Source organism: Coturnix japonica, chromosome 3 (genome assembly GCF_001577835.2).
Source record: "Coturnix japonica isolate 7356 chromosome 3, Coturnix japonica 2.1, whole genome shotgun sequence".
Classification (NCBI taxonomy): Eukaryota; Metazoa; Chordata; class Aves; order Galliformes; family Phasianidae; genus Coturnix; species Coturnix japonica.
This window is the reverse complement of record NC_029518.1, coordinates 73,542,231-73,555,397: the sequence shown is the minus strand read 5'-3', so window position 1 is coordinate 73,555,397 and position 13,167 is coordinate 73,542,231. Positions and strand designations below refer to the sequence as shown.

The 13,167-nt window shown below is 38.7% G+C and overlaps 2 protein-coding genes across 2 annotated transcripts in view; one reads left to right on the top strand and one right to left on the bottom strand.

Moving 5' to 3' along the window:
* FILIP1 (filamin A interacting protein 1) overlaps positions 1–1,589 on the bottom strand; it is a 122,897-nt gene extending 121,308 nt beyond the window's left edge. The window contains exon 1 of the mRNA XM_015859040.2: positions 514–1,589. The gene's annotated coding sequence lies outside the window, so the exon portion shown is untranslated. The remainder of the gene's footprint in view (positions 1–513) is intronic.
* Positions 1,271–13,167, top strand: part of SENP6 (SUMO specific peptidase 6) — a 74,334-nt gene continuing 62,437 nt past the window's right edge. Inside the window, exon 1 of the mRNA XM_015859044.2 lies at positions 1,271–1,347. Coding sequence (XP_015714530.1) covers positions 1,293–1,347 — 55 coding nt within the window. The 5' untranslated portion in view covers positions 1,271–1,292. The remainder of the gene's footprint in view (positions 1,348–13,167) is intronic.

Sequence of the window (13,167 nt, the reverse complement as noted above, 5' to 3'; positions counted from 1 at the left end):
TAATCTAAGGGTTAATTTATCTCATGCTGACAAATGCTAATAACACAGGTAGTTGTTTATTATGTTTTTGGACCTACAAAACATATTCAAAAGCTGCACGATTGCTGTAAATTATAAGAACTTGCACCAGAAGCTCCAGTAAAGAATTAAATATCTTTCCCCGGTTGCTGTGTTTCAAACAAGGACAGATGGTAGATCTCTAGTAAACTAACTTAAACTCTGCTGCAGCAATATAACCACAACATTTTACCTCTGAAACATAAACTGCTGATTCCTGAGTTCATTCACCACAGTCACAAATTGTGGCAATTTCTTAAAACAGAGCTCAATATCAGAACACTGTTACAGTGTTCCAAAACAGTTCTATTTCATATGTAGAAACCTACCGTGGTATTATGGTTTGCAAACATCCTGCAAACAACACTTATGGAGTATAAGAACATCAAAAAAATCTTTGTGACCAGAGAAAAGCAGACACTGATGATAATGCTACCTTGATTTCCTTGTGCTTACCTGTGAAGGCAGGATATTTTTACAAGGGCTGCTCCAAAAGTAGTGCCTCCTGTTTCATAACATTGGCCCATGGAATCAGAGGTGGATGTTGGTGCTATGGTGGTAGAGGCTAAACCTTCCCATCAATCCATTCCACGTAACAGATGGCAGCAATGGGGCAGTCTGACAACATGGCATCTGACATGGGAGTGTGTGCAAAGCAAAGGTGTGCAATTGAATACCTCCATGTGGGAAGAAAACGGCACCCATTGACACAGTGCCACATTTCAGCAGTGCCAATAGCGTCCACTCAGCTGGGGCAGATTTTTATGAAGGAGGTATGCAGGCTCTTGATGAAAATGTACAGGTAATGCTGGTGGCTAAGTTGAAAAATAGAGTTTTGTAGTTGAGAATTTACTGTATCGGACAGTATCACTGTGCTGTTTGTATCTCTTGTAGTTTCCGTGGAAATAAATAGGAAGCATTACTTCCAGTGCAAGCTACAGACCCCTGCACAGGCACAGGCTCTCACCCGTACATCGCCCACCTCAGGGGGCTCGAGGCGGCTGCGTGCCCAGCGCCGCCCAACGGTCGCTCCTTAACGGTCTTTGGGCAGCTCCGAGCCGGCAGCTCGTCCCCGCAGGCAGGAGGGGGTCAGGACGCCTCAGTGTTGGTGTCTCCTGCCAGGTGAAAACTAGTCTTTCTGAGCTAGACACGTCGCTTTGAGTTTTTTCCCCACACATCAAGGCTTTTTAGTCCTCTCTGGGCTTATAAGCCTCCCCCGTGGCAACGCTGGGAAGATGTTTTGCAGTCCTGTTTCCAAATCTGCTTCCTTCAGAAAGTTGCTTCCGACATGTAAGTAATCATTTGTGATGGTGTTTTCAAAAGGAAAAACAACCAAACCTGAGCGTGTGACCTAATGTCCATCAAGGGGAGAGTGCTTTCACCTGTAGACCCTCAGTGCTCATGATGAGTATGATGGAATAAATTCTAAATTTAAAAAAAAATTGAAAACCTATAAAATCTTAAATAATACATGATATGGTAATGACCACAACATTAATATGTGCTTTGATAAAACAAATCTTACAAATTCAGTAAAACAAAAAAGATCAGCAGCATAATAGTAAAGCAAATATGCAGATTTCAAACAGCACTTTATGATTAATTCTATGATTATTTTTGAAAAAACACTCAAAAATACCACCAAATTTTAAAGGTGCCCTATTAACGACTAAAAGGAACCCCCTCCCACCCCCCAAAAGACCAAGTAGTCATCTACAGCAACCCAGAGGTCCAGCTGAGGTTTCTAGACTGCTGTCTGTATCAGAGGCCACTGATGGAGTTACACTGCAGTTAGTTGAAGCACTTGGCTCTCCTTGGGTAGGCTGCTATGTGCCCTCTGGGTGAGGAGCTGCAGTTCCTTCTTGTTTAGGAAGGCAAATTATACGTTCTTATCTCTGAACTTTGCAACGTAGGCTAAAGGCGTATTGACCCATTATAGGGAATGTTTTCAACTTCTTTTTTGTTAGCTTAGAAGGTAAATTGTTAAGGAGGTCAAATAGCCCTGCTTACTGTTCTGATTGCTTGGGAAAATTTGAATGACTTAACTTCCCTGGGTGTAAGAGGGAGTCAGGTAACTTCATACCCCTGTTCACAGTATGGAAAGCTGTTCCAGCCTATGCTCTGCCCCACTGGCACTTCTGAGCCATTCTTCAATCTCTCCTTTATTCATCATGATGCTTTTCCTTTCTTTGTTTGTTTTTCATGTTTTGTTTTTGTATTTTCAGTCTGTGCTACTTCCCTGTGCCTACCTTAACCATTATCTAGAAGAAAGCTCGTTATTCAGACCTCAAGATTCCATGCATTTCCTTTCTTTTCACCTCCCAAAAAAATCTTATCTTCCTCTCTTTCCTATTTTAAATGCAGATTTACAAGTAGATGTGTGCCTTCTAAGAAAGTTGAATCCAGCCCAGCAAAGTATGATTACTATCTTGTAATGTCCTTGAGAGCCAGATAGAGGGTATTGGTTGAATAGTTCCTCATTATTATTTCTCTGGGGATCTATTCAGTATTTCAGACTGCTACCGGCTTTTAGTTGGACAAACTGTCTGTTATTGTCCACATATTGTAATGAAAAAGCAGATTCTTCAGGGATTTGCCAGTCATCTCATTGTCCAGCATCAGGTTTCTTTAGAGCTAACAGCGCTTGAATACCAAGAGTATCCACCTGCTTTGATGCTAACAACTGTCAGGACACTGACCAGGGCTTCATTGTAGATTTTACAAAGAAACTGAATGAGGAAAATGAATGCTAGAGCCCAGCTGAGCAAATGGATGCTATTTCTCTGATTTGTTTCAGGAGTATTTCTTGCAATGATATTCCTTGTTTTTCTTCATTGTGTTAGGATTTTAAAGTCCTCTCCAAATTAACTGATAACCATGTGATTGGCCACAGTTTTACATCAATGGAGTATAAAATGTTTCCAATTCTAAAAACACAATTTAAAGTTATGCTAAATTACTGGGGGTATCAAATTAATCCTCTTAATCTATAGCCAGGGAGGAAAAAAAAAAAAAAAACAAAAGGAAAAAGAGGGTTTCATTCTGTTCTTCACTAGGAGAGTGGTGAGGCCCTGGAACAGGCTGCCCAGGGAGGTTGTGGATGCCCCGTCCTTGGAGGTGTTCAAGGCCAGGTTGGACGGGGCCCTGGGCAACCTGATCTAGTACATGTGTATGTTTGGTGGCCCTGCCAGGCAGGGGGGTTGGAACTACATGATCCTTGAGGTCCCTTCCAACCTGGGTCATTCTGTGATTCTGTGTTGAACTGCACTGCCTAAACCAGCATCCAGAATGAGAAATTAAAGCCCATGAGTTGGATGCTGAGGTGCTTTCTGCTGTGCCTGTAATGAGATGTTCTAGGTTCTCCAAAATGGTTCTGTATCAAGAATGTCTTCAATGTAAAGTGCAAAATCTATGTTAAGGTGGCCCTAAAGTTTGACTGCCTGTTTTGAGTTCCTTGGTACTTCCATGTAGCTGCCTTCTGTGGAAAGTAATCCCTTATAAGTTGAAGAGTATTCTTATATAGTGAGGTATATTCTTTCTTCTCGGAAAGAGTAGTCAGGCATTGGAATGCACTGCCCAGGGAGGTGGTGGAGTCACCGACCATGGGAGTGTTCAAGAAACGTTTGGATGTTGTGTTGATGAATATGATTTAGCTGGGAAGTATTGGTAATGGTTGGACTAGATGATCTTCTAGGTCTTTTCCAACCTTGATAATTCTGTGATTCTGTGATATATTTTATAAGAAATATGAAACGTTTCCTTCTCTAATTAACTACCTTTTATATTTTCTACATAGCTGGGGAAATAGATAATTGGTGTAACTATAAGCATGCAAAAAATTTACTCGTGGCCTGAATTTGTGCTAATGATGGATGATGTTGTAACAGCAGCTTGCGTGAAAATTTCCACTGGTATTTATATACATGCAGTACTTCTATGTGCCACATTGAATTGCCTTTGAAGGCACATATACAATTTTCTAAGTTTTTGTGTAGTTAACTTACCTATTAAAGTGAGGTTCTATTTATGGAATAATATAGCACACTCTCTAGCAATATGTCGTCAAAAAAAAAATAAGACCCTATCACACAGACACAGGAGGAGACAGTAAGGTTGCTATGGGAACCTTAGCTCTAAATGGTCTGGCTTTTGTTGGCTTAAAATCTCAAACACTGTGCTGCATTAATTATGTTTTTGTTGAGGTTCTTTGCGCTGAACATGAAATCTGTTGGATCGCCGTTTCATTTTACATATACGTGTGTGACATTTTTAAAAACAAAACGACTTGTGTTAGCTAATTGAAGAAGGGCAGAACGTGGCTTTTTATCCAACTGAATTACAGCACTAAAGAAAATAGTCTCAACGGGGACTAGGTTTTATTCATCGAGCTAAATTTCAGCTATTGCTACCCTCAGTTATTGAATATGGCTCATGGATAGCAACAAACAAATATAGAATAAACAGCAGTGGGAGAGAGCTGTAATAAAAGGCAGGAATGGAGTAGCAATTGTCAAAGGAAAGAGCTGGAGAAATTTCTTTTGGAAGCATGGGAGGAATTTTGGTGCTGGTTTTGGTAGGGGGAAAGAAGCTGGAAATGGAAACTAAATATAAAGAGCCACAGAGAAACATTTGGGGAATATTGGGAAGAGAGCTTGAACAATGACAGACAAGAAGCTGGAGGACTGATTTTAGTGCAGGAGCCACAGGGAGAAGTGAGACAAATGGATAAAGAGACTCTGAAAACAAGGTGAGTCTGTGTGGTGAAGGGGAGATGGCAGCAGATGGGCTGCTGCTACATAGAGTGATGAGGGCAATAATGAGACTCAAAATGAATGACCCCAATTTGTGAAAATATTGTTAATCATATCCTGTTAATTATAAACCATAAAAACATATTAATATCTTTTGACATTTTTAGCATCTACTCATATCTCTCCAGAAGTAATGCCTCCTATTTCTTTCCATGGAAACCAGAGCAGATACGAAGAGCACAATAATACTATTTGATAGAGCAAACTCTCAGTTAGAAAACACTATTTTTTAGTGTAGAAACATCATATAGTATTAAATATCTTCCCAATAATTTTCTAGAATTGCTATTTGATAATTTTCTTCTTAGAAAGCAGCTCGAGAGTAATGAATGTGGCTTAATTGTCCTTTCTTAAATTATATTTCTTACTCTTAAAAATATTCTATTTTATTTGTTGAAATTTCCCGAGAAGAATTACAATCATTATCCATCCTTATGGGTGGTACAGTGTCTGGAATTTTTACGATGAAAACTGATACAGCACTTTAAAACTTTTAGGTGCTTTAAGCTTCTATACCACAAGACAGCAAATAGAACAGATGTTAGTAGTAGGTATGCTCCACTTTAAATGTCACCATATCAGATGGTAAGTATTTTAAACAGTCTGCTGAAATTTCACATTGTTTTAGCAACCATAAATCCTCAGTCGGTGTATGTACATGTTGAAACTGATAAATGACTGTAGTTTTTATCTCTATTTTGTTTAAAAATGAAGACAGTCCTCATGATCTCAGTCCCCTTTATAGAAATTTACAGAATTCTGTATATTAAAATAAGCAAATTTAATTTACTTACTGTAATTGTTAAAGAGTTTTATAGAAAAGAAATAGACATAATTGCTTAATTAATCTTAAAAGCAACAGCCATTTTCTTCTGACTCTAAATAGACTAAGTAACATGCCTATGTATGTTCACAATATACTTACTGACTGCTGTGGACTTCGTGCTCCCAGAGAAGATGAATCACAGAATCACAGAATTATCAAGGTTGGAAAAGACCTAGAAGATCATCTAGTCCAACCATTACCAATACTTCCCAGCTAAATCATATTCATCAACACAACGTCCAGACGTTTCTTGAACACTCCCATGGTCGGTGACTCCACCACCTCCCTGGGCAGTGCATTCCAATGCCTGACTACCCTTTCTTAGAAGTAATACTTCCTAATGTCCAGCCTGAATCTCCCCTGACGTAGCTTAAAACCATTTACCAAAGTAATTCTCATGAAATTTTAACAGAAAAAGGAGTAAAACATCTAAACCAGACTAATTCATGGGAGGCAAATCACATACCTATTACGCTTAGAGTACTTAACATCTCCTTCATTCTTGACAAATCAAAAATGATACTAGTGACATATTTATGTGACATGGCCGTGTCAAATAAAGGGGTCTCTAGGAATTTCCAGAATGGTAGCATCCTGACCCAGTGCATTCCAGCCTCTTGGCCTCCTAGCAGCTACATGTGACTACTTGAAAAACGTAATCCATAATGGTACTCATTATGAATAATACACCAGTGACAATCAGAGTCCTTTAAATTTCATGCATGCAGCTACTGTGATAGGGGATGACATATACCTCGAATGAATAAATCAGATGGTCCCACAGTGAGGACACTGTTATCTATCAAGGTACATAAAGGCTTGGAGGATCTTAAAAGTTAAAATAACAAGCAAAGAAAACCAAACCATCCTTTAAATCAGAGATTTCATGAACTGGGACAGCATGCTAGCAAATACTTCAGTACTCACTATGAGCTAGCACATCTCCTCCCACTGAGATGCATTTGTGTAATATAAAAATCTATTCTCCTTAACCTCTCCTGTGTCAAGGCCCGCATAACTTCCATCAGTCAAAATTCTGTACTCTCTCATGGCCAAGGCTTTACTCCATAAACGTATCTTACCTCTAATTTCACAGTGAATGCACAGGGGCTAATTTGGTTATTGATACATCTCTGGAGAAAACTTTATCTTGCTTAGAGCCTTTCAAATATACATCCCATCATTGGACAATTACAGATCACAAATCAAGGGGGTTGGAAGGAACCTCAGATCACCGACTTCAACCCCTCTGCTAAAGCAGTTCCGTACAGCAGGTTGTACAGGTGGGCATCCAGATGGGTCTTGAGTGTCTCCACAGAAGAAGACTATTGAGCAGTCTCTCCAGGCAGCCTGTTCCTGTGTTCTGTCATCCTTACCATAAAGAAGTCTATCTACATGTTAATACCAAACTTCTTGTGTTCAGGTTTTAACCCATGGCTCTTAAATTGCTATGTGTATGATAGTAATTCATATTTAAAATAAAGAATGTAAATAATGACTTCAGAAGTAGCAATAAACATTCACAACTTTCTGACAGTGGAAATGATGCCACAGAATGACATCCTTCCTCTTGTGAGTGAGATGAAGAAGACTGAGAAGAACAAGAGCTTAAGCTCTGACACAGATGTCAAGGTCTTATGCATCTCTTGGATGTGTATTCCAATTTCCTGTTCTTGAGAATAAATGGAAAATTCTGATGTCAAGCTACAGTTTTGTTCATCTTCAAGGGAACAGCTGGCATACAGGATATCTAGGGAGAAAATGCAAGTGATAATGACTCTAGTAAGGCTTTATCCATTGTCCTGCATGGTATCTTAAAATTGAACTAGAAAAAACAGGCTGAAAATACAGCAGTTTTTTCAGAGGGCCCGAGAAAGGCATTTGATTTTGTGCTGTTTTGTGCTAGCCATATTTCTGCTTGTACTTTCACTGTTAGTCCACAAGTGTTATAAGCCCCTAATGTAACAGGACTGAGTTCGTAGTGATCTGGAGAGATTAAGAGAAATAGTCTAAAACCAGCAAGATATTATGTAGTGATGGCAAGTAATTGTAGACTTCAGAAGGAGAATTCAAATGAACTACTCCAAAATGAGATATAACTGGCTAGAGAACAACAGAAAAGGGAGAACAACAGAAAAGGAACAAGAAGTCATGCTGGATTACAAACTGATGATGATCTAACTGTGATTTTGTTGAAAATATTTCAGGCTATGTTAAAGGGAATTGCAGTATGTCAGAAGCAGGTGGCAGTCATTCTGCTTTACTTGACTTCAGAGAGACCTACATTAGTACTGTGTCCTGTTTGAATGTCCCACTTTAAAATGCAGGCAAGTTAAATGAATTCCAGAGAGAAGATTAAAAATAATAAATGAAGGAAGGCTGAAGGAATTGGAGAAAAGGCTGAAAAAATGCAGCTGTTTTCCCCTAGTATCTAAAAGTTGCTCAGTGACCTCCAGTTAAAGTAGAAGAAATTTCCTTGCAGAAAAGATAATTCAGGTTAATACTAGGAAAAACCATCATTTGTGGATACTGAAGATCGATCACAGATGTACACCAGAGACGACATAAGCCTTTTTAACTTAGCTGTCTGCAGGAGGACAGACTAAATGGTCCTTTACATCTTTCAAATCCTTACTGTGTGGATTCTGTTCTTTGCAGTGTAGTTATTGCCACATATACTTTTACTGATTCCACTCCATGGATGAGACTGAATGCAGTGCAACCACTGAAGTACACAGACATAAACATCCATCATCATAGTTCAGATCTCTCATCAATTTTGTGCAGTGTGGAACAGATTTTGGAGGTTCTTCTGATGAGAGGGAAATTTGTTGGAAACAAACTCAGTGTCTTTGCAAGCACCATATGAACACATACACTGACCATTGGTAGGATGTAGTGATTTTTTTTGGTTCTGCTTTTATTCTGGTTATGACACAACCTGCTTTTTTGTTGCTTTTAATTATGCATTTCTGCTTGCATGCATGCAGGTTAATATTTGATGTTTTACAGGTCCTGGATGTATTTAATTTTAGAACCACAATTAAGATACATACAGAAATTACCTACATATAATACAGTATTGTTTGGGGAAAGATTGCCTTCATTGCTCTGAAACATAAGTATTCTTAAAACCTTATGGAAATGGAAATCTCATGAAACAGGCAGAGGAAAGGTGATCTTCCCCCAACATGTGTGATCCTGCTGAAAGAGTTTCAATTACGTATTTTCTGTTTATAACACACATTTGTTTAAATTGGACAGCTCTACCAGCTTCAAAATCTCGAGGTAATGATGTGCTTAAAACTATTTTAAAGTTGACTTGGGTATATACCTTTGATCTGAAAAGCAAAAGATTAGAGACAGGATTCAATGCTGTATGTGCATACATAACATGTTTTGGATGTGGGATGTTTTTGGATGCCTTAAGGAAACAGTTTTAAGTTGAAAGAGGGAGGATTTAGGTTGGATGTCAGGGGGAAGTTCTTTACTAGGAGAGTGGTTAGGTCCTGGAACAGGCTGCCCAGGAGGCTGTGGATGCCCCGTCCTTGGAGGTGTTCAAGGCCAGGTTGGACGGGGCCCTGGGCAACCTGATCTAGTAAACGTGGAAGTTTGGTGGTCCTGCCAGGCAGGGGGGTTGGAAATACATGATCCTTGAGGTCCCTTCCAACCCGGGTCATTCTGTGATTCTGTGAAGTAGCAGTTTGTGCTTTCATTTTTATTATGGAATAATTTTGTTTTCCTGATTACGGTGTCTTTGAGTTTTATTTTTCATTATATAGTTGCATTCCTTATTTTCTTGTTGTGCTTATCCCATGCTACTTGTATGCAGAAATGCAATGTTTTACATTTTACTCCCTTTACATCAATTAGAACTTCTGTTCTTTTAGTCAGATCAGGATATAGTTCAGCTCAAAGACCGATGAGAACAGATGTATGATGTTGGCTAATCATAAAGCTTGGATTGCAACCAATAGATATATTTGATCAGTTTGTATGCAGAAACATATTAAAATATTACAGCAAAAAATATTAGAGAAAGGAAAAAGATTATTTAAGATTAAAAACAAAGTTGCTACAGGAAACATACAGCAAGTAAGTGAATTAAAATATACAGAAATATATTTTATACCGACAGTTTGAATATACCTGTGAAGTATATGCCACCCTTTTACCATCCCCACAATTATTATCAAGTTTTATCATTAATGATCAATCACACCAAAATAAGCTGTAAAGTAATTGAAGAATGGAATTACTGAAGAAAAATGAAAAATACAGAAAATTATCCCTAGTATTTCAGATGGGATATTTTACATTCAAGTTAGAAATCATCATTCCTTCTTTTGTATGGCTCCATGTCTAAGTTTGAAATCATCGTCTTCCATAAAGTTTCACTTTAGCTCACAATCACAGCTCTAACTTAGGAGAGGTGCAGTTTCCCAGTAGCTGTGCACGGTTCTGGGCTGTGCAGCACAGTCTCTCCTGTTTTCCTCTAGAAAAATGTGGCCTCCACATGTAACCCTGACCCTCCAGAAAGAAAGGTTAATTAAAGCACTTTACTGAGGCTGACGAAGCTGTGCATACTTTTCCATCAGTCTTTTATATCAATAACTCTCACTTTGATGCTGAATGAGTCACAACTTTTTTTGGTCCAGTGCAACTGCTTGATGTCAGTGTCCGACAAGAGAACGCACAGATTTAATGCAAAATTGTTTCTGAATGATTCTGATGCAGTAATGACTAAGAAGATACAGCAGATATTTAAGCAAAAGCCACAGCAGTGAATAGCAAGATTTTTATTTTCAAAATACTCATGACACTAACAGAAGATCTAATAGATGTCTGTTTATTATGTTCATTCTGCAAGAACACAGCCTTGCATTTGGAGAGGCTGGACAGATTTGAAAGATGTGGTTCCTTCAAAAGAAAGATGTAAGAAGACATTTCAGATGAGGTCCCGATGATCTTTCACAGGTTATAATTACTTACTGTGTACTCAACAAACTATCTATGGTGTCAAAATTTCACAGAATCACAGAATTACCAAGGTTGGAAAAGACCTAGAAGATCATCTAGTCCAACCATCACCAATACTTCCCAGCTAAATCATATTCCTCAACACAACATCCAAACGTTTCTTGAACACTCCCATGGTCGGTGACTCCACCACCTCCCTGGGCAGTGCATTCCAATGCCTGACTACCCTTTCTGAGAAGTAATACTTCCTAATGTCCAGCCTGAATCTCCCCTGGCGCAGCTTAAAACCATTCCCTTTAGTTCTATCACTGATTACACGAGAGAAGAGGCCAACCCCCAGCTCACTACAACCTCCCTTCAGGAAGTTATAGAGAGCAATAAGGTCTCCCCTGAGCCTCCTCTTCTCCAGGCTGAACAATCCCAGCTCCCTCAGCCACTCCTCATAAGGTCTGTGCTCCAGACACCTCACAAGCTTCGTAGCCCAAAGTTTTAACAAAAAACATCCAAATCTTGATGCATTGTCATAGACAATGGGTACTTTTACACCTGGGAATATTCTGGAAGAGTAAATACCTCTGATTTTGCTTTCAAAATGCATAGAGGAAAAACAGGCATCAGCTCATAAAGACAGAAGAAAAATATACATATATATTTAATAGAGGATATAGATGGTGCATCAATAATACATTCAAAGAACTGTTCCAAAAGCAGCAGTGGAAAAAACTGAAACATAATTCAGTCCGTAATCATTATTTTCTAAATGGCATTACTGCTAAACAGCTTAAATTTGTAGTCTGCCAAATGGGTTCGTGGACTGTAAATTACAAAGATTTGATTCAGAGTACCTATAAATTCCCTAAAACATCTATATTTGTTTTATGTAACAGTAAAACAAAATAAATGATGTATACAGCCAGAACTATAGAAGTTGCAAAAATGTGACCCCAATTCTATTGTATTTCTAAAGTAAGGAAATAGGATTTTGAGGAGTAACGTTCCCTGTTTTATTGGCTAACCTTACAAAACTACAGCTAAGACAAGAATTAACTGGGAGAGAATCAGAAATATAAAGAAGAAAGACTTTTTTTGTCATTTCAGTACTAAAAGTCATCTAATTTGTATTTATTAATAATGAGTTTTAATGCGGGAAGAGAAGGAAAAATGAGATTTGTAAGACGAAATAAGAATTTCTCTTCATCTGAGGTGCTAATCAGCTTTTCATTCTATGCAGTGCCTTGACAACACAGCAATGCAGATGTAAATGGTTGTAAATTCAGGATCTTAGATTACATCCTGGGGTTGTCAAACGTCCATACTGAAAATGGTCAACTTGTAGGGGTTGCTAAAGGCCAGGAAGGCATGAGTTGCTCTAATTTGTTCCTGGGTTTTTCCTCAGAGAACTCAACTAACATTTGGACTGAGAAAAAAAATCCCACACTGTAAATTCTGTATGATTTTCTTTAGCATGGGTAGGGAATGCTCATTTTCTCATTGCTCACTCAGTTCTTGTACATGACAAAATCCTGTGGTACTAAGCAGAGTTAGGAGGCTGCTAAGACTTGTCTCACTTCCCCTTGCACTCCCCCCTGATACTTTGCAAGCAAGCAAAAAAAAACCCAAAACAACAAAACAAACAAGAAAGCTGAGCATAATAGAATAACAATAAAAAGCTTCATGGAAATAAAGGAGAGAAAGATTTTCTTACATACTAACTGTATGTAACTAAGTTCTTCACTAGGAGAGTGGTTAGGGCCTGGAACAGGCTGCCCAGGGAGGTTGTGGATGCCCCGTCCTTGGAGGTGTTCAAGACCAGGTTGGACGGGGCCCTGGGCAACCTGATCTAGTAAAGGTGTATGTTTGGTGGCCCTGCCAGGCAGGGGGGTTGGAACTACATGATCCTTGAGGTCCCTTCCAACCCGGGTCATTCTGTGATTCTGTGATTCTGTAACTGCTTGTATCCTATGAAAAGAATGAGGAAAAAAAAAACCAACACGCAGCACACAACCAACAGAACATTGCAGTCAGATGTAATTTGAGGGCAGCTCTTCTGAAATGAACTGTGCAGCCAGATTAATACTGATCACTTCTTCCAGTGCTATTTATACTTGGATCTTTTCATGTTAGCTTTCTATTAAGCACATATGGTCTGCTGTTTTTTTAATATATAATTAGCTTGCGGAGAATTTTCCTAATTCATTTCCATTTATTATGAATGAAAGAGGAATATTTCATGATACTTCTTGCATGAAAAGACATATTTTTTTTCCTACAAAGATTTTGAGAATGGATTAGTGTAAATGTGGCAGCACTGATCCAGCTTTTGGAATTCTTATTATTTTTATTTTCATTATCTTATGTATCAGTTCTAGCAGGGCAGCACTCAGGGAGCAGTCTGACATCTTTCATGTCTTACAGGGCACCTCTGTGCTTTTAGTTGTTCTTCTGCATTTCTTTCTCGTGTCCAAACTAAGCACAGTCCCTTACGTGTCTTTA